The sequence below is a fragment of the Arvicanthis niloticus genome, chromosome 5 (assembly GCF_011762505.2).
Source record: "Arvicanthis niloticus isolate mArvNil1 chromosome 5, mArvNil1.pat.X, whole genome shotgun sequence".
Lineage (NCBI taxonomy): Eukaryota > Metazoa > Chordata > Mammalia > Rodentia > Muridae > Arvicanthis > Arvicanthis niloticus.
The window spans coordinates 50225064-50245793 of NC_047662.1; the positions used below are offsets into that span (position 1 = coordinate 50225064).

At 43.2% G+C, this 20730-nt stretch overlaps 2 protein-coding genes across 3 annotated transcripts in view; one reads left to right on the forward strand and one right to left on the reverse strand.

Annotated features, from left to right (window-relative positions):
- Window positions 1-4255, forward strand: part of Jak1 (Janus kinase 1) — a 111394-nt gene extending 107139 nt beyond the window's left edge. For both annotated transcript variants that reach the window (XM_034503254.2, XM_076934612.1), the window contains exons 22-25: window positions 88-260; window positions 1522-1639; window positions 2002-2112; window positions 3046-4255. In XM_034503254.2, coding sequence (XP_034359145.1) covers window positions 88-260; window positions 1522-1639; window positions 2002-2112; window positions 3046-3141 — 498 coding nt within the window. In that variant the 3' untranslated portion in view covers window positions 3142-4255. The remainder of the gene's footprint in view (window positions 1-87; window positions 261-1521; window positions 1640-2001; window positions 2113-3045) is intronic.
- Raver2 (ribonucleoprotein, PTB binding 2) overlaps window positions 1521-20730 on the reverse strand; it is an 81682-nt gene continuing 62472 nt past the window's right edge. Inside the window, exons 11-12 of the mRNA XM_034503256.2 lie at window positions 19314-19450; window positions 1521-6359 (exon numbers count right to left, since the gene is read on the reverse strand). Of these exons, the coding sequence (XP_034359147.1) occupies window positions 6213-6359; window positions 19314-19450 (284 nt within the window). The 3' untranslated portion in view covers window positions 1521-6212. The remainder of the gene's footprint in view (window positions 6360-19313; window positions 19451-20730) is intronic.

Here is a 20730-nt window from a genome sequence, read left to right on the forward strand (position 1 = left end):
CTGACCCTCTGCTAAGGGAATGGACTGTTTGGGTTATCAACAGTATGTTTTCCTTTGCAATGGACCTGAGCCACACTTTTCTCTTAGGGAATGGACTATTTGGGTTCTCGGCAATATGTTCACCGGGACTTAGCAGCAAGAAATGTCCTTGTTGAGAGTGAACACCAAGTGAAGATTGGAGACTTTGGTTTAACCAAAGCCATTGAAACTGATAAGGAGTACTACACAGTCAAGGATGACCGGGACAGCCCAGTGTTTTGGTATGTAAACCATCTCAGCAGTGCTTTGTAGCTTAGCATGGTCTTGAAGGCTCTTGAAGCTGTGTTTGGGTACTTATCAGCTGCTCTGCTGACAGTTGAGGCTTAGCACCAGCTTTTTAAAGAGTGGGAGAGAAGTCTGGCCATCATCAATTCAGCCTCTGTAGCTTCACGTGAGCAGGCAGCACCCACCACAGTTCTCATAGCTGTGAGCAGGTGGAAGAGTTTGGCTTTCTTAATACATCCCTGTAGAAGGCCTGGAGGGATCACAGGGCCACAAGGTACACATTGGCCGTAGCCATGGAGATCCTGCAAGAGGGATACTTGGCTAGGTTTTAGGAACTACTAGTTACAGGGCTGACTACCATCATCTCTCAGTCTGGAGCACTTCGCTGAGGAAAGCTGCCTGTTTCCCCTGATACCTCTCATGCAGATACATAACCCTCCCCACCTGCAACGCCTATACAGATTCTTCCTTCTTCATTTAAAGACTAAGTGTTTTTGAGGCCCTTGATTGTGCCAGTGACTCCTGAATTATGGTGAGGGAGCCAACTTAGTGGGATAGTGGCACAGGCTTCAGGCATGGGTTTTGAAAGGCTGTGTGTGATTGGGTAAAAGCTGATAGGAAGAGGGAGAGGCTGGAGCTGTGCTGTGCTGACAGAGATAAGAGGGGAACTGAAACCAAGTGCATCATTGGGTAATTTATAGTGAGTGGCTAAGTCAGAGCCAAGGAACCTGAGTTTGGTAGTCAGGACTTGACCAGAGTTGAAGGATACAAGGTCTGTACAGAAGGTCACCATGGAGGGGAATAAGAAAGGGACAAGGGAATCTGGGTCAGCTGCTTCAGTAGTCCAGGTAGGACAGGTTGGGACACTAGGAAGTGGATTTGTCTGAGGAGAGTTCAGGAAACCAATTCTGGGATGCCTTGACACCTGGTATGGGCATTTGGGCATCGTTCACCAAAATAGTGATGCCAGAGAGGATGCTGACTCTTAGCTTACAAGGATAAAACTTGGGGCTAGTCTTCAGGGGACTGTCCCCTGGAACATGAGGAACACACATCTCTCATTAAGGGCAAGTACCATGCTGCTATGAGCCTCTGGGCTGCTGCTGCCTGTGTTAGCTATGCACTGTGGCAGCATAAACGGACTGATGTGCCACATTCCCTCAGAGGTATGAAGAACAAAGAAGTAGCTTTCCTTGAGGAACTGTCATTTGGTGGGGGGGGGAGGAAATAAAGGTTCACTCCCTGCTTTCCTTTCAGGTACGCTCCGGAATGCTTAATCCAGTGTAAGTTTTATATCGCCTCTGATGTCTGGTCTTTTGGAGTGACACTGCACGAGCTGCTCACTTACTGTGACTCAGATTTTAGTCCCATGGCCGTAAGTATTAACTGCTACCTCTTAAGTGGAGTCTGGTCAGCATGCTACTTGGTGCTTGGCAAGGTCTGGCAAAGTTTGCCTTCACAAGTACAGAATTCAATAAGATGACCCAGGTTTTTAGGGTGAGGGCCATCTTAAGAGAGGATGATGAACTTTGAGCAGTGGGTAGGGGCTTTGTTTTCTTATAACTGACAGTTGTGGTTGGTCCCCTCAGATGTTGCTTTTATGGACCAATCCTGAGAGTGTAAATAAGGGTTTTAGATTTTCACTTGAAGTTATAGAAGAGAAAAAGCTTTGTTGCTTTAATTTCTACTTATTTCTGGAAGCTTCACCTTAATTTTGCTTGGTTTTATTTTACATAGTTGTTCCTGAAAATGATAGGCCCAACTCATGGCCAGATGACAGTCACACGGCTTGTGAATACTCTGAAAGAAGGAAAGCGCCTGCCATGTCCACCCAACTGTCCTGATGAGGTACTGTGTCCCCTTCATGGGAGGGAAACTTCCTTTTAATGTTTTTATAGCTTGACTTACAGAACAGAAGACCCTTACACTGCTAGAGAGTTGCTCTTGGTTAAGAGCATTTGCTGTTCTTTCAGAGGGTCCTAGGCTCACTTTACAGCATCCACACTGGGTAAGCCCTGGGAGAAATCCTCCTCATGGGGATGATGCTGATGCTCAAGCAAAGCTCCTCTCGGAGCTGTGGCCTCCGCACTGCGCATGCCTGCCTTCCCAGAAGGGTATTGTGATGAGGTCGCACCATTGCCTGATACATTAATCCCTCACTAGCATTCTCAGTTTTCTAGATTGTAAACTGGATCAAATCTTTCCACACTGGACTCTTTAGATGTTCAGAACTGTCTGGTCAGAGGGAGATGCTGTGGTGGTGAAGTGGGTAGGCAGACTGCTAACTTTCCTGCCTTTCTCACCGGGTCACAATAGTGACCTGGATTCTGTTGAAAATCAGTTAACCTGTGAGAAACAAGTGTTAATGCCATTTATGAACTATTATCTTCTGTATTTTAAGTTATTCAAATACTCAGTTCTTTAGTCCTATTAAGGAAAGATAGTTTCCAACTTATTCTCGATAATTTTGTGTTTTTGAATGTGTGGATGCCAATGGAGGCCAGAGACTGATACAGTGTGTCTCCTTGGTTGCTCTGGTTTGGTTTACTGAGGCAGGTTCTCCCTGAAGGTAGCTCTCCTGATTGTGCTAGTCTGGCCAATTTGCCTCACAGCTGATGCACGTGCCTGGCCTTTTAAAATGTGTGCCATGGCTCTGAACTTCAGTTACACTTGTGGAGCAAGTACTTCATCCACCGAGCCAACTTTCCAGCCTCTTACTATTTTTTAGAATCTCACAAATCTGACATTATTCATACTGTTCTTGCCTTTATTTTTTCATAGGTTTATCAGCTTATGAGAAAATGCTGGGAATTCCAACCATCTAATCGGACAACCTTTCAGAACCTTATTGAAGGATTTGAAGCACTTTTAAAATAAGAAGCATGAACAGCATTTAAATTCCCATTTATCAAGTCCTTCTCTCCCAAGCCATTTAAAAACAGTTTTTAAGTGAAAAAGTTTGTATTCTGCCTCTAAAGTCACTCAACAAATACTCAAGTTATATATATATGCCTGTGTCATACTGGCACTTTAGGTGTAACGTCTTAAGCTTAGTGATGAATGACAACCAAAATACTAGAATGTGCCTAAGCACTCCTTTTGTAACAATCGAATGATCAGTTGTGTAGCAAAGGAAGCCTGCACTGTGCTGCTGGCACACTGGCCTTAGACTCAAACTTGTGGACTTGGCTGAAACTCTCCCTTGCCCTGAAATCTCTGTCTAGTCAGTGATAGTACAAGCAAGTAGATACCACTTAGTATACTATTGTTTCTATTAAAAAAAAAAAAAGTTTATTCCTGCTACCTAGTAGGACTGCAGTTCTAAGCTGTTTGTGCAGTGGTGCTGCCGCTGTTCTCTTGGCTAAGCACAGGTACCCATTGTGGGACAAACTTGTGCTGCAGGATGGAGCCTGGCATATATACCGTGCATGTTACTTCTTGAGAACTAGACCTGTGTGCCTGTGTTTTCCTGCACAGCCTGCTTTCCATCAGACAGACTCCTCTGACCTGGATGCTGTCACACCTGCCTTTAAGAATGTCAATGCATACTCCTTCCTAACGACCCCCTGGGGGCAAGCTGCCAACGGTATTACAAACAGGAGACATTACCCTATACTGCAAAACTACAAAAAGGAAGACCCAGCTTGGCTCACCAGACTGAAGTTCAGAATTCACTAGATAGTTCTCGGTTGACTTGGAGAGGTAGCTAGGTAATCAACAACATTCAGTTAATGATTCAATGTGAACCACAAAGTTATTCATGACCAAGAGTCTGGCAAACTTATCAATACTGTTTAATATTGTTTGATATTTTTTCACCTTTTGAGCCCCACCCGCAAAGAATTCAAGATCACTTTAGTAGCAACAGTGCAGTTGCCATTTGTTTGTTTAGCTGCTGTACATTACCACAGTCCCTGTCTGCGTCAAACCTGTGGCCCGCTCTCTGTGCCCTTTGTTTACTCTTTATACAATAAACATACTAAAGACTTCACATGCATATGCCTTTTAATATTAAGCTTGCATCTTGAAAAGCATTTCAAACCATTAGCTGACACAGAAAAATAACAGCGTAGACTTCTGGGGGTTGTGTTGTAAGGACCTTGTGCTAACATCACTTGATTTACACTTCTGTCTCGTAATAATGGACACAGGCTGGCATGGTGGAGGGCCCACATGTAATGCAAAGTGTTTCTCAGTTCTCTCCACTGCTTCCTGCTCACTCTGCAGCTCCCACTCACTAGCCTCCCATGTTGTCTGCATGAAGCAACAATGTGAAGTGCTGCAGAGGCTGCAGAGCTGCAGCTGGCAGCCTCTGCAGCAAGAGGTACAGGGTAAGGAAACGCCATCACTCATCTGCTCGGGGCCGGACTCATCCTGGTCAGTCACGTACAGCAAGTATGCCTATGATTGTCTTAGTTTAATTGTTTAGCTGTCATTTTTCAATGAAAGCTAGTATATGCAATAAATTAGGCCAGGTAAAATTCTTTATAAAGCGTATAACATGAACCAGATTTAGACTTTATAATTAATCCTGGAGAGCTATATCAGTCAAAAATAATTCCTCCAAATAAGGTGTTTTCATGATCTGATCCTATAAACTAGGCTCATTGAGATCCCACACTTCATCAGTTACAGTCTCTGAACAATGAACAAATAGAAATTTCTAGATGGAAAACAGTTTCTCACTTAATACCAAAGATCTTCAGCAAATGGTGAGGTCAAAAGTCACATTAATAAAGACAAATGTTCTTTCAGAAGTGAATTGGATTAAACGGCCATTACCTTTCAGCTTAACAACTACCAAAGAATGAGTAATAAACCAGAGAAAGGTACAGCCTGTTAGCTCAGAACTGCCCCACGCTGTCCACGGCCTCCCTGAGGAACGGCTGTGTGGACTGCTCTGCCGTGGCTCAGCTGTGTCTGACGAGACCATCACTGCTGTATGCTATGAAACAAACGGCAGAGAAACCTTGGCTCCTTGCCGTGTACATGTCTCAAGTAAGATAAAAGGAATAGGGAGACAGGCTAGCGAATCGTACAGAGGACCAGACAGTAACTGTCCCTGCCTTTGCAGGCTCTGTGGTTCTCTTGAGGCTACTCAGTTCCCACGGTGACACAAAAGTAACTACATAATGCATAAATGAGCAAGCCCCACTGTGTTTCAAACATCATCATGGGGACACTGAAATTGCAGTTTCATGTTGTCATTTGTCTCCTACCCCTAGACGTTTAGAAATGCCCTCTCTGATTCACAGCAAGCACAAAGCTAGGTGGTGGACTACATGTGGCCCCAGTGTGGACTTGGCTAATCCTTGTATTATGTACAAAAGTTACTTTTCCTGAAATACTTGGTTTTCCACAAAAGGTATATATGGTAAATGATACCTCGGAAGTGAAGCATCTGAAGTGACATCACTGTCGTTCTGCCACTGGGTTGGTCTTGTGTGGCTTTGTGGAGCTAATGGAGTCTGCATGGTGACTGTTTATTGTCACCCTTGGGTGGCACCACCACCCTTGCAGTTTGAGGAAAGACTACAGATGAGACTATTCTTAGGGGGCAGTAAGGTAAATGCACATTGGCTTATAAGAAGTTCATTCTAAGGCTAAGGAAACAAAAACAGTTTCCCATTTATTGCTTCAGACTTTATAGATGATGTCAAAATTGTTCCCAGGCCCGAAACAAGGACTATTGGAATGCTGATTCTCCTGTGAGCGGAGTCGTTATCACATGGATTAAGACACATCTAATGGTAGTGGAAAATGCCCTCGACCAGTGATGTTTCTTATTGCTAGTTGGGTATTTGGCTGATCTGCCTGCTGCATGACAGTTCCTTCTGGGAAGTCAGACACCCGTATTGAAAGGATATGGCTAGTGTGAATGAAGTTAAGGCAGAGATGAGCAGCAGGCGCTGCGGTGGGCCGCAGCAGGTGGGCAGGAGACGCAGAGCTCAGTACACACGCTTCTTTTTCAAGTAGGTTTCTGTGTAGCTTACTCCCGTGTCCTGAGGGTGCTGGCCAGCAAGTTCTACTGAGCCTCCTTCTGGGGCAGAGATGAGATAGGAGGAGCCTCGCTTCTCATTCCTCAAGGAGGAAACCTATGAGAAAGTCAGTAAAGATTTCTGTGAGAAAAGCCTGCTATCCTGAGTTGGTGTAAGTACAGAATCACACAATACCAAAACCGAAGAAACGGGAAACCATCTTTGTCACAGGAATTAGACTTCCAAATTTCTGTAGAAGTCCCCTCTGGAGAGCCGGTCCAGTTGAAAAGCAGCCTTCTGGCATGCAGGAGGCCCTGTGCTCCATCCCAGCACCTTGGTCAGCCCCCTCTAGAACCTTCACAAACTACAAGCCGGACCCCTGAGCCCTCACCTCAGTTCTGCGATGTGGGAGGAGGAAACTGGTCCTGTTCATACCCGAGTCAGAAGAGCAATGCCAAGCATGTTTCTGATGGAAGAGGCAGACTAACAAGTGGGCCCAAGTGAGGAATCATGTTAAGTCTGCCTAGCAACCAGGTGTAAGAGCTTGTCGAGTGGTGTCAGGGAAATGAGCACTATCAAGAATGATGGGAATCTCAACACTTTGGGGCCCCAAAAATCAGATTTCCAGGCTCCCTTCCTAAGTCTGGTCTGGAAGCGGCCTAATGTTTCCTGTAACAGGCCACATTAATTGGTACAGTGAGATCATACAGCATAACCTGTGACCTTTCCCTACAAGTAAGTGTGAGGTGCTTGCAGATACACAGTGTGAGAACTGCTGACAGGGAGGGAGGCAGCTTTCTAACACTGGGGAGTTCTCACATACGATATCTTTGAGTCCACGAACTGTCACTTTTAAAACCTTAAAAAAAGCTGTGTCATAGGGTCATCCTGTCAAGAGACATGAAGTTCATCGGTTGCTCAATGGCACAGCCATTGGTTGCATTGGGTTTCAAAAACCTAAGCCCCTCCCTCAGCTGGTCCTCACTCTTACAACCTTGGGCTAAGGCAGGGTCCTCAACCCCTGGGTCAGAAATCCTGCATATCAGATACTTACATTACAGTTCATAACAGTAGCGAATGCAGAGTTAGGAAGTAGCAGCAAAATTTTGTGGTTGCAGGTCACCAGAACATGAGGAACTGTATTAAAGAGTCACAGCACTAAGAAGGGTGAGAGCCGCTGCCTAAGGGATTATTCCCAGAGCTGAACAACTGGTTAGTATTTGCTTGGAAACTGTGGAGGTGGGGGCAGGGAGGAACACAAATGAAACTAGTCTGGCCTTAGGCGGACACTTGCCAAAAAGCATGCCGCTTTTCCCTGGCTGACTCCCACTGCAGAGCCCGGCATCTCTCCATCACCTTCACTTAAAAGATCCTTCCTGGTTGTTCCACCTTAGCCACTAAAACAGCTAACCAGCAGCCCATCCTGTAAATGAGATTTCCCCAAACATGAGGGGTGTCTTAGGGTTTTACGTCTGTGAACAAACACCATGACCAAGGACAACATTTAGTTGGGGTTGACTTAATAGGTTCAGAGGTTCAGTCCCTTATCACTGAGGTGGGAGTATGTCAGCACCCAGGCAGAGTTGGGAGTGCTGGAGCTGGGAGTGCTACATCTTCATTCAAGGCAGACAGGAGAAGACTGTCTCCCATGTGGCTAGGAGGGTCTCAAAGCCCACCCACACAGTGACACACTTCCTCCAACAAGAACACACCTACTCCAACAAGGTCACACCTCCTAGTAGTGCAACTCCCTGGGCCAAGCATATTCAAATCACCACAAGGAGCAAGACGCAAACACCTCTCACAGTGGACAGAACTCCCCTGTACCTCCCTCTCTCCGTGCTGTATGGTAATACAAGTTTCATCCTTTTCTTAAAGCAAGAGCCTGAACTGTTCCTTTCCAGGTCATAGTTCTTTTCCCAAACCAGGTAGACACTGGATGTTTTCATTCAAATGGTTCTATGTCATCCAGAGCCAACCAACAGAGATCGAAGGGGCGAGCATGAATGTCAGAGTTGCACAGACCATTAGCAAGAATGGGAAATGAAAAAAGCCATTGTGGCTCCTACAGCAGTGGGAGAAGGACAATTCTGATACAGTACATCAAAGATGGCCAGCTTTGCAGGTATCGGTGAATGGGGAACAGTGGTAGTTTGGGTTTTTGAAGCAAACATTGTGTTCTGAGAAAAACAAACTTGTAACTAAAAATGGGTAAGAAAAACTTTTAAATGGCCACAAAGATAAAAAAGGCATACAGAGCAACTTCCTGTCTTCTGTCAAGCCATGTAGGCTCCTATTCCTTCACACCCTTCGCCATGAGGTCTTGGGCCCTAGGCTTTACCTAGAATGAGATGCACACTTGGCTCTCCCTAAACCCATATCTGAGGGCTTTCCTCAAACACTGGAGAGGAGTCAGTGGGAAAAGGCACTTAACATCTAGAGTCATGACCTGGGTTCTACCTCTGGAGGCCACACAGTCCTCTGATCTCCACAAGCAGGCCATGACGTGTGCCCTTCCATCCCTACACACAAAATAAGCATTTTTAAAAATTTCAAATGCACTTTTAAACAGCTCATCCTGGCCCTGTGATGTTACCCAGCTGCAGGTTTGGGAGCCAGTAGCTTACCCTGAAAATGCAGCACACCCAAACATCGTTCTAGAACAGCAGGGAATTTAGAGTATGGTGGCAGATATCTTCAGTCCCAGCACTGTTAAGGATCCCAGCTTTCAGGAGGCAGAGGCAGAGGGATGTCTGAATTTATGGCCAGCCAGGGTACATGGTAAGATCATGTCACAACAAAGCAAAACACTTTGAAAATTGTAGGCTGGAAAGATGGCTCCATGGGTCAGAAAACACTTGTTGATCTTGCAGAGGATCAGGTTCAGGTCCTCTGAACCTGAATCAGCAACCATACTAGTGAGCTCACTGCACCTCTATGCCCAGACTCAAGGATCTGACACCCTTTTCTGGACTCCAGAGTCAGCTGCATCCATGCAGTATAAACACAAGCAGTCTCTGTCTCCCTGTCTGTCTGTCTGTCTGTCTGTCTGTCTCTCTCTCTCTCTCTCTCTCTCTCTCTCTCTCTCTCTCTCTCTCTCTCACACACACACACACACACAATCACACACAATATAACCTGTTCTCCTCAGGATGAGGTAAAACTGCCTATCATGATTCTTCACAGGTTTCTGATCTTTGGAATCACAATGTAAGGCTGAGGTTTCCTAAGTGCTATAGTTAAGACGTCACAAAGTTTCCACTCCCTTCCAACCTCTCATGGGGGAGCCTAGCATCTTCACTCTTAGCTAGTCAACTATCTCAACAAAGAAGATGAGAAATCCAGAGTTAGCGATGACCTCTCATTCCTTGGGGGATCTCAACCAACCACATAATTTGTGACAAGATTCTCCCCCACATCCAGACTCACGTGATGACTAATCAACAATGAACATTATCCTGGACCAGCTGAGCAAACTAAACCTTCTCCCAGCTCCCAAAGCCCATTCTGCCCATGTCCCTACCCATCTCAGCCAGTGACAACTCCATTTTTCCAGATCCCAAACCTTGGGCCATTCAAGGTACCCTCCTGCCCTCAGCAGACTGTCTTCTCAACCCCTGCTCCCATCCCCCACCACCTCGGGCCAGCTAAGGTCCTCTCAGCATCATGTCTCTCTGCTCTGCAGCTGTTTCTTCACTGGGCTTGCTATGTTCTTCAGTCACAGCTTAGAATAAAATCCTAAGTACACACAAGGGCCTCTCACCGCCCCCCCCCCTTGCTCCTTTAACATGGTATGCAAGTTTGCCTCATGTATCTCTGCATTTGCTATTCCTACTTGGGGGACTGTATGACACAGGACAGCTGTGCATCTGTAAGACTCATACTTGCCCCGAAACTCACCTGCTAAGTCATTGTGTCACATTTTTTTAAAAATAAAAATCACCCTGAAAGTCTCAATGGCCACAAGCTGTGTAAGTTAAACACCTTAAGTTCATTTAATGGTTTAAATGAAGGAGTGTCCGGTGTCACACAACATGTGCTTTTGCACTATATGCCCACTAGGTGGCAGCATTAGGCTCTCCAAGAAGAGACCCAGACTCTTCAAGCCTTTTAGTTCATTTTTTGGGTTTGCGCCCACCTCAACTCATCACACATTCTGTAGCTGATTCCTTGGGTTGGGCGGCCAGCTTCCCAGTAGGAAAGATCCCTGTAACTAGGGAAACACAAGACTACAGCTTGGCAGTGCAAAGGACTCCTGTTGGAGAGCCAGGCGGCTGCCCGAAGCCAAGTGTGGAAAGAAAAACCCAAGTCACAGAAAACGGTGAAGGAATTCCTAAATTATCCTTCATATTACTGAAACTAATGATTATGTCATGCTGAAAAGTCCCTGATAAGTGTTGATCTTGTTTCTACTTTAATAAAAGGGAGCAGGAAAGAATATTCTATTGTTTTGTTGGATTGTAGTTAGAGGTTATACTCAGGTATTAAATAAATATTTAATAAGCTGGCTCCGAGGCTCCTGTAACATGGACTTCTAAAAGCCATCTGATGCAGACAGACCTGCTCATCTTTACCTCCAAATCTGAAATTTCAAACTGTATATATCCAAATTAAGAAGATCTTTCAGAGTATAATGCTATTAGACTTAAATAACTCCATTTGTTTCTGGCTTCATTTTTCATAGTCTACTTCAAATATTTAGGACATGTAGTTTTGGAGAAAATCAACTGCATCTCTGCATCGAGTACAGTAACTATAACCAGGGAAATGGCGAGGGGCGGGGGAATCTACTTAAGACTGGCTTCTAAGTAGCTCTAGATTGGAAAACACTAGTTTAATGTGGGTACTGGTACATACTTTGAAACTTCAGAAACACTAAGTAAATATGCTTCCTCTATTTAGTATAGTTAAGGTTTGTTTCTACTATATCACAGTCCAGGGGCTGGCAGGATAGCTCAACAGTTAAAAGTGTGCACACTGCTCTTACAGAGAATAGAAGTTCAGTTCCAAGCACCCACACTGGTCAGCTCCAGATCTGCCACACCCTTCGGGTCTCTGCAGGCACCTGTTCACGTGCACACACTCTAACACAAACACACATGCATATGATTAGAAATTAAACACTTAACATATCAAGAGTCCAGTATTTGTCTCTATGTACAGAGCTGTACGACTCCAGAGTGCCCCCTCCCTGTGCCAGCGATAGCCACTCTGACCCTTCCTTTGCACACCCGGGGCATTAATCTGACTTTTCCTACAGATTTACTTATTCTGAACATTGCGCATAAACAGAATGGTACACGTGGCCTCTCTGCCTTACTTCGCTCAGCATGCTTTGGAGGTTCATCCGCTTGCTAACTGGTGGACAACTGGGCTTTTCCATTTTGGCTGTTACAGATAATCTACCATAAACACTGATGTATAAACTGGTATGCAGACATGTTCAAATTCTCCCTAGCAGGTATCTACAAGTAATACTCCTAGTCACCTACTATAGTAACCTAAGGTTTTTGAGGACTGCTAGTTTCTGCAGACGGTTCACCATGCCTTTGCCCACACAGCTGTGGCTCTTTGTCCTTCCAGTTTCTCTGTTTGGGTCATCTCAGATGACGTACACTCCATGTCCCTTGTTACTCTCGTCCCTGCTGACATCTGCTGCTGCTCCCTAATGAAGTTTTTACTATGCTGACCCGCTTGGTGTGACCCAGCTCCAACACTGCCCAAGGTCTTTCTTTACATATGATTCACTTTCATTCTTTATACCTTTGCCTCCTAAGTCCAACATCTAGGAGACCTTACGCACATTTTGCACGACCTGCTTCCCTTGTGCGCAATGTCTTAGTCACTGTTCCACTGCTGACATCATGATCACGGGAACTCTTATAAAGGAAAACATTTAACGGGGCTTGGCTTACAAGTTTCAGAGCTTGAGTTCCCTATCATCACGGCAGAAGCACGGCAGAGATGGTGTGAGGAGATGGGGGCTACATCTGGTTTGGCAGCAGGAGGAAGAGAGACACAGGGCCTGTCTTTGACAACTGAAACCCCAAAGCCACGCCACATCCTCCAACAAGGCCACACCTCCTAATCACTGTCCGGTACTGCCACTCCCTAATGATCAAGCATTCAAACCTATGAGCCTATGAGAGCCATTCCTATTCATATCACCACAATGGGCTACATTTCCTGATTTCTCTGGTTTTTCTTTGTCCATTGATTTTTTGTTGTTGTTGAAAACTGAAGATCATTTAAATAAAATGATGTGACAGGAAATGAATGGACAAACCTCTCTCGTTTGTTAGTGTTCAGTAGCTTTTTTGCATGCATGAAGTCAGTTCTCCTTGCTGTGTGAACTGCTGTTATTTAATAGCTACCCTATAGGATTGCAATGCACATTCATGGAAAATGTACAACCTTCTAATCAGATTTTACTTGCTCCATGCTGGCCCTGGCATTAGGACTGTAAAATAACTATCTGCATGCATTACAAAGTCAACGATGATGCTGGACCGGTTCCGTATTAACTCAAAGGGGAAACCAGTCTTTTCTTCTGCACATTTTACCAGTCCCAACCGTGGCTCTCACTGGAGAATTGAATACACAGAAGATAAAGAAGTGGCCTGGGGCAGCCCTAAGGCTTCAACTCTGCACCCAACCCCCCAAAACCCAGAGGAGGCTGGACTACCAGGAGTTCCAACATGGCCAGGAGTGTAAGATGCTGAAGGAGCATGGCGGCCGTCAGAGTGACTGGTGAGACATGCTGATGCCAGGACAAAGAATGATGCTGACCTGACAATGGTGACTGGGAAGCTGTATTGCACATATATTCCTGACATATGTTGCTTACCTATATCCCAGATGGGACAAGCTGCCTTACCTCAAGTTTTTAGAGCTTGTGGAACAGAGAATCAAAAAGAGAAGTTATAATGACCCTTGAATTGTTCTTAAATGTAACCAGTTATTCAAACTCAATCATGGACCGGTCTAGAAATCAATCCAATATTGAAAATAACAGTCTTCATTTGGAAGTCTGGTTCTGGACATTTTCAGCGACATATATGGAAATTAGCTGCAGTTCTCTATGATGTTATATTAGCAAGAGATAAAGTTGGGGCAGAATCTTGATTTCAAACAGGTGTTAGCACATGTGTTAAGGCTCTTTTAATTGTCAAGTTAAAAATACTTTTGTTTCTTCTACAGAATTTCATGTAAGTTGCATTGATTGTACACCTTCTAATTGTGTTAGTGTTTTGATGTCTGGCATGTCAGTAACAGAGGTCCATCAACCAGCTTTTGTTTTAGTTCCCTGAGCATTACAGAACCTTGGTATTCTAAAAATAGTTTGCAAGTACTGGAAGAAATGAGTCAGGCTTTAAGCAGAAGCAAGAGGGGAGTAGGCTTGATTATTGCTGGTATAACAGCTTTAATTACATTAATTGCTAGCACCACTGCTTCTGCAATTGCTGTGACACAAGAAGTTAAGACAGCTACTTTTGTTAATCATTTAGCAAAAAATGTTACTAATGTGTTGAATATACAAGAGGATTTAGATAGGCATTTGGAACAACAGATTGATACTCTTTATCCTATTCAAATTACTGGAAGGAGGCTCAGAATTTAAGGGTAAGGAGCCATCTCGAGTGTCAGGCCAAATACCATTGGATTCATGTTAGTTCTAAAATTTACAGTGGTAGTCATTATAATTAGGAAGAAGTTTATAGACACTGGGCGTGTATTTGGCATAATTCTAACAACTCTCTGGATGTTTTAACATTACATAGCTTATGAATTTCAAGAATGCTGCTCTGCTTAGCGTTGATGAGGTAGATACTGAAGATATAATTACCCATGGCATGAGGTCAGTATTTCTATTTTGGTCAAGTGTCAAGAATGGCATACATAGCTTGATAATGCTAGGCCTTTTTGTTCTGGGAATACTTTTATTCCTGCCCATCATGTGAAAGCTTGTCTTTAACAACAACATGTTGGCAGCTGAAGTACATGGCTTAGAACCTGAAAATGAACCCCCAGACAGAGTTATTAAATTAAAAGTCTGGCAAGCCAAGGATGGGTAAGATTCTACACAGAGCCTTACCAACCTAAGACAGAAGTGCATTGCTTTGGATAATGTATATTCCATAACTGGTAAGGAAGGAAGGCTTCTTTTCTGAATAACCTAAGACAGGCTCAGTCTTGTTAATGAAATAAAAAATGAGGAGAGGCAGACAGCCTTTAGGGCAGCTTGGCAAGAATCTGACATGGGCCAAGGATATGGAAATGGGCTGCTTGGCAGGAATATGACATTGGCCAAGGACAAGAAAGTAGGCTTCAGGCAGGAATCTGACATTAGGCTAGAACAAAGAAGTAATTTCAGGTAGGAATCTGAATCTTAGGCTAGAACAAAGAAGTAATTTCAGACAGGAATCTAAATTTTAGCCTAGAACAAGGAAGTAGGCTTCAGACATGAACATGACTTTGGGCTAGGACAGGGAAGTAGGCTCTGATATTTTGGTCATCCTCATAAGCCCTTAGAAACAGTGGTCATGGAAGTGTTCACATAATTAATGCCTTGCTCATTCTTTGATTATTTGTATTTGTATTGCTTGTTCCTTGACTATTTGCATCTATTGCGTTGTTAGACCCTCAACTTAGAACTGACCTTAATACATGCATGTAATTAAAATGGTATAAAAGCAAAAAGGAGGAGGGGGATCGGATAGGGGGTTCTAGGGAGGGGAAATGGGATGACATCCAAAATGTAAATAAAATATCCAATAAAAAAAGACAAAAAAAAAAAAAAAAAAGATAAAGAATCTGCTAAACACCATGTGACATACAGGGAGGCCCAACAATTATTCAACCCCAGACATCAGTGGTGCCAAGTCTCTTGTGACACATGCATTGTTGTTACCCAGTTACTTTACAGATCATGTCTTTGTAAGTACAACTCCTATACAGGATTATGAGTTCCTGACTTACAAGAGGGGACTCTGAGCTCATAAGATCTTAAGTCTTTTTGAAAAAAAAAAAAATTGGTCATTTTTTCAAATATTTTATACACTGTTAACTTTATCTCCTCCACTGATATGTACTTCTAGCTGCTTGGTCTGTTCCTGGGATCCAAAGAGCCTGCTCACTGGTTTCCAGTCTCTCCTCTACCTGCTGCTTTATTGGTGGTGAATCTTTTCTTCCTGTTTTTCCAGTCCTGTGCTGTGCCCATCTAATGTAATCTTTAATGTCACAAAACAACTGCTAGGCAGCAGTGGCACCTGCCTTTACTCCCAGCACTCGAGAGGAAGAGCCAGGTAGATCCGAGTTTGAAGCCAGCCAGGTCTACAGAGTGAGTTCTAAGACAGCCAGGGCTACACAGAGCAACCCTGTCTTGAACAAAACAACCAATAAGGAAGGAAGGAAGGAAGGAAGGGAGGGAGGGAGGGAGGGAGGGAGGGAGGGAGGGAGGGAAGGAAGGAAAAAAAAAAAAAACCCAAACAACTCCTGTCAGTTCTAGAATTATTCAGTTCTTTTAAAATGTGTATCTCTCTGAGATCCCCCATGAGTCCATGATGTCTTTATACTGTTGCCCATTTATGTTTTACTGTCATTGTTTGCTGATACCAATACCTGGGCATTGTGGCTCTCTCTCCCTTGTGTAATATTAGTTTTATGTCTGCTGGCACTTTGCCTACATGTATGTCTCTGCACCCCATGTGTGCCTGGAGCCAGAAATAGGTGTTGGATCCCAGGCACTGAAGTTAACAGATGGGTATGTGAGCTGCCATGTGGGTTCCAAGAATCAAACCCAAGCCCTCCAGAAGAATAGCCAGTGTTCTTAACTACTGACTGAGCCATCACTTCAGCCCCAACTTCATAGTTGATTTTTCATTACCAGATGCTGAGAATGAGAAATGGAAAAAGTACGGACTCCATTCTCTTCTCTGACAAGGATATTCTGTTCTAGAGCAGCAGTTCTCAACCTTCCCAATGCTGCAGCCCTTTAACAGTTCCTCATGTTGTGGTGAAGCCAACCATGAAATTTTTTGTTGTTAATTCATAAGTGTAATTTTGTTACTGTTATGAATTATAATATAAACATCTATGTTTTCTGATGGTCTTAGGGGACCTCTATGAAAGGATCATTCGAGCCCCCAAAGGGGTCATGACCCACAGGATGAGAAAGTTCAAACTCCAAGTCTCTCCTCTATGCTGGGCTTCACTGACTCTCAAGCTGTGGTTCTCCTGGCATCTCCCTCACAGAAGTGGTTCACTGCTCAGCCAACTGTGTTAGTCCAGAGTTTCACAGTGACTCTGGGCCTCCTACCCCATGTGGTTCCCTCTGTTCCAGGATCTCTCCCTTTACAAGGTCACAAACCATCTTTAGGCTTTCTCTGTGAATTCCCATACCATAAGACTGCAGATTTTGCATAGAGTTAAGCAACGAGCCCCAGAAACATGACTGTCATCCAGGGTAATTCACCTTGTCAGGACCTGACACCCTTCCGTTTTTAACTGAAGTATTTAATACTTTCAAATAGCAGCAACTTTTTCATATCTAGTTCAGATTTTATCAGGGGCTTTTGCAAATAACTTCATGATCATTAGAAACAACCAATACTGAACCCTTAAATGGATAGCTTTACTTCAAAGAGAAAGCGTATCATCTACATCTGACACAACCATCTGTCCCAATGCTGATGCACAAGAGCTTCTGGGAACCCTGCAGTCTGAAAAATCATTTGCAAACCAGAGATGGGAAGGGTTAATTACACCTTTGGCTCTTCCACCTGCACCATGAAGGGACAGTTTAAAGCTTGCCAGCGTGGTGGAAGATGGAATGTTCACATTGTCTAACATGTGCAAGGTCAGAAGGACAATCTCAGCGCTGTTCAAAAACTGAGTTGGTATATAGCTCAAGAGTAGCATGCTTGCCTAACATGCGCAGAGCTTTTGGCTCAATCCCTTGGTGACACTGGTAAGTGCTTATACTGTGTGCTAGTTAGTTTTTATTTTCAACTTGACACAACCTCAGTTACTAAGGAAGAAGGAACTTCAACAGTAGCTGACTAGATGAGACTGGCCAATTCTGTAAGAGATTGTCTTGACTAATGATTAACGTGGGAGGACCCCGTATGCTGTGGATGGTGTACTACTCAGACTGTGTATATGTATACACACATACACACATATACATGAGTGTATACATGTGTGTATATATACATATGCATATATGTAGACAGATAGATATACAGACAGTCAGATATACATATAGATGAGCAAGTCAGAGCGTGAACACCATTCCTTCACAGTTTCTGCCACCAGGTTCCTCTGTCCTGACTTCCCTCAATGATGGATTCTGAACTGGAAAGCTGAGGCAGAAAGACTCTTTCCCAAGTTGCTTGTGGCCATGGTATTTATCACAGAAACAGAAAAGCAAACTAGAACAGATTGCAAAGGAAGTGGCAAGTGTTCAAAGTACAGAGATGCAAGGGTCCATCTCAGAACCCGCCCACAGAGATGCAAGGGTCCATCTCAGAACACGACCACAGGTGAGCAGCCATCTATACAGGCCCCACAGGTGTCAGCGTATTCATCATCATCTAAGAACCAGGCCTGCAGCAGCAAAGGAAACTAACTTCAAAGGTCATATTCAAAATGAAACATTTGGCACAAAAAGGAACTTTGAGGCTTAAAATACACATTTCACTAAACTCTTAAAAATAAATTGTTCCTCCTGCTTTGAAAAGTAAACTTTGTTCGCCATAAAGAAAGAAAAATGGAACTATATAGGACTATACCATGTGAATATTATTTTTACAACAGATTATGAAGATTATATCATTACTTTATATCCCTTAAAATATACAAGTTGTATTTACTGGTAAACATGACATGATTTGCTTGCTCTTAGTTGAACATTTTTGTTGTTTCTAGTCTTCACAACTATACAGTATTCATAAATTATTTCATTTATCTCCAATACTTTAACTTTTGTCCCTTACATACAACCAATGAACAGTGAGCTTATCTATGTCACCACTGAATGTATTAACAAAGCTAAAACCTTAGGAAGGAGAATGGCTTCCTCATGACATCAGCTCTGATCTCCATTCTCTCTCTAAATTAACCACATCAACTTATCTTCTGAACATAATTTAGAATACTTCTCCATGTTCCTGGGTTCTATAACCATACATTAAACCAAGTGCATGCTGGGAATATTTGAAGCTCCTGCACTTGTACTCGGGGTCTTTTTGTTATTATTCCCTAACCAGCACCGTGTATTACAGAGCGCTTCCATCACAGCAGCTATTATAAGTAATCTAAAGAGGTTTGAAGAAAGAAGGAGATTTTCCCAGAAAGGCTCCACTCACGACACCATACAGGTGAGATCTGACCATCCATGGAGCCCTGGAGCAAACCTCCTCTAGACCCTGAGGACTGGCTCCTCTTTTAGGCTATGACTTTGGTATACAGCTGGGCATGGTCGTGCAAACACACACAAACCCAGCACTTGGGAGGCTGAGACACTGTGAGTTTAAGGCCAGCCTCATTTATCTAGTGAGAGTCTGTCCCCCAAAATCATACACCCCACTAAAATTAGTATAGGAATATCTATAAATGTGAACATTTCCTACATCTCTTAAGCAATGATCTGGAATGGAGGAGTTTTTCCCTTGGATTTCTAGGGTTTGCACTCATGTAAAACAGGGCAGCAGAATTCTCAGGAAAGAGTCAGGTAGTAAATATTTAAACTGTGTAAGCCATGTTAGTCTATAGCATTGGGTATGACAGCACTATGGAAAATACATAGATGAACGGATGTGGCTATGTGCAACCAAAAAGATGGTAGGATAGATGCCTTCTGAGGACCACCAGTAAAGCTATACGTGGTAAGTATTTGGTGTAAAAAAAAATGTTAAAACAATTTCTTGAACCTACTCCCAAATTTCAAATGAGAGAGATCATTCCGTGTGTTCTCACAAATAAAGCCGTCACAATCTAACATGATCGGTGTCCTCAGTGTAGAGCTGGACCAGTTTCTCCCTGTACTGTCCTGACCTGTGCATCATTTACCTGGGCATAAGCCTCAAACGATGGAGAATAGGCAATGCACTTCTCCAGTGCATGCTGGGACTCACTTCCCTGAGACAGCGCATCCAGAATGTTGTTTGCAATTCCAGTCTTCGGTGGTGTGCCTCTACCTGCAGTGGCTAAAGGCGAAAGCAAGACCATTCAGTGATTTATTAAACTACAAACAGGACAAAACACATTAACTCAGCCTGTTTGAAATATGTTGCCAACATGTATTTGTATTTATTTTCTCCGGGAGGAATTATACATCATTTCATTCATTTCAGCAACTGAAAATGAAAGCTTGCCATACAGGTAAAATAATTATAATAGAAATTTATCATATATATATTTATTATATATGAAAGAATATAAATAAATAATAATATAGATATTCTATTCTCTTTCTGTACTGAAAACTGAAACCAGAGCCTCAAGAATGCTAGTCAGGCATTCTACCACTGAACTACATGCCCAGCCCCATAGATTCTCTACAGCAGTGCTTCTCACCCTTCCTAATGCGACCCTTCAATACACGTCGTGGTGACCCCCAACCACAAAATTATTTCATTGCTACTTCATAACTGTAATTTTGCTACTGTTATGAAGTGTAGTATAAATATCTGATATGCGACCCCCAAATAGGTCACAACCCACAGGCTGAGAACCACTGTTCTACAATGAAGGCACATAAAATACAAACTAAACACCCTTATTGAGGCAATAGTTGTCAACGCCAATGTTTAGGTGAGATCAGTGTGCTCCAGATATACTAGAAGAAAACTTAACTTTTTCTTAGCTTTAGAAAAATTATAAATTAATACTCAAGGGGATACTTTGTAAAATGCCAAAAATGTATATTAAAAATTAGACTCATGTTTATGCATCTACAACTTCCCCAGGTTTCCATCACATGTTTACACAAAGGCATGTTAAGATCAGAGCTTTAATAACAACTGCAATCATGTGACACTCACTTTTACTTTTTCCATTTAAAACTCAGCTTTAGAGACTACTTCATAAATGACTGGTATTGACAACTTCTCTCTCTCTCTCCTTTTTTAAACGTCAGTGTTCCATTCTGTGTATCCAGCCCCTCCCCTACTGGACCGCATTAATGTGTTCTTCAGCTTTTCATTACTGTTTTTGAGTAAGGTAACTCATGCTAACTCAAGACCTAGTAGACTCCATTTCTGCTGACTGGGAGTTATATATCTATATTTATTTTGCCCTGAATAAAAATATTTCAAGGTTTTTAAAGTCTTTTAATTTTCAGTCTTTTCAAATAATGGACTTATTATTAAAGAATAAGGACCATAATTTAGGGCTTAAGTTTTGTCACCAGGCATCATGACCTTCAACTAAGTTAGGATGAAAGTAAAAGTCATTACAGAGTGTCTTCAGGGGGATCTCATGGCCG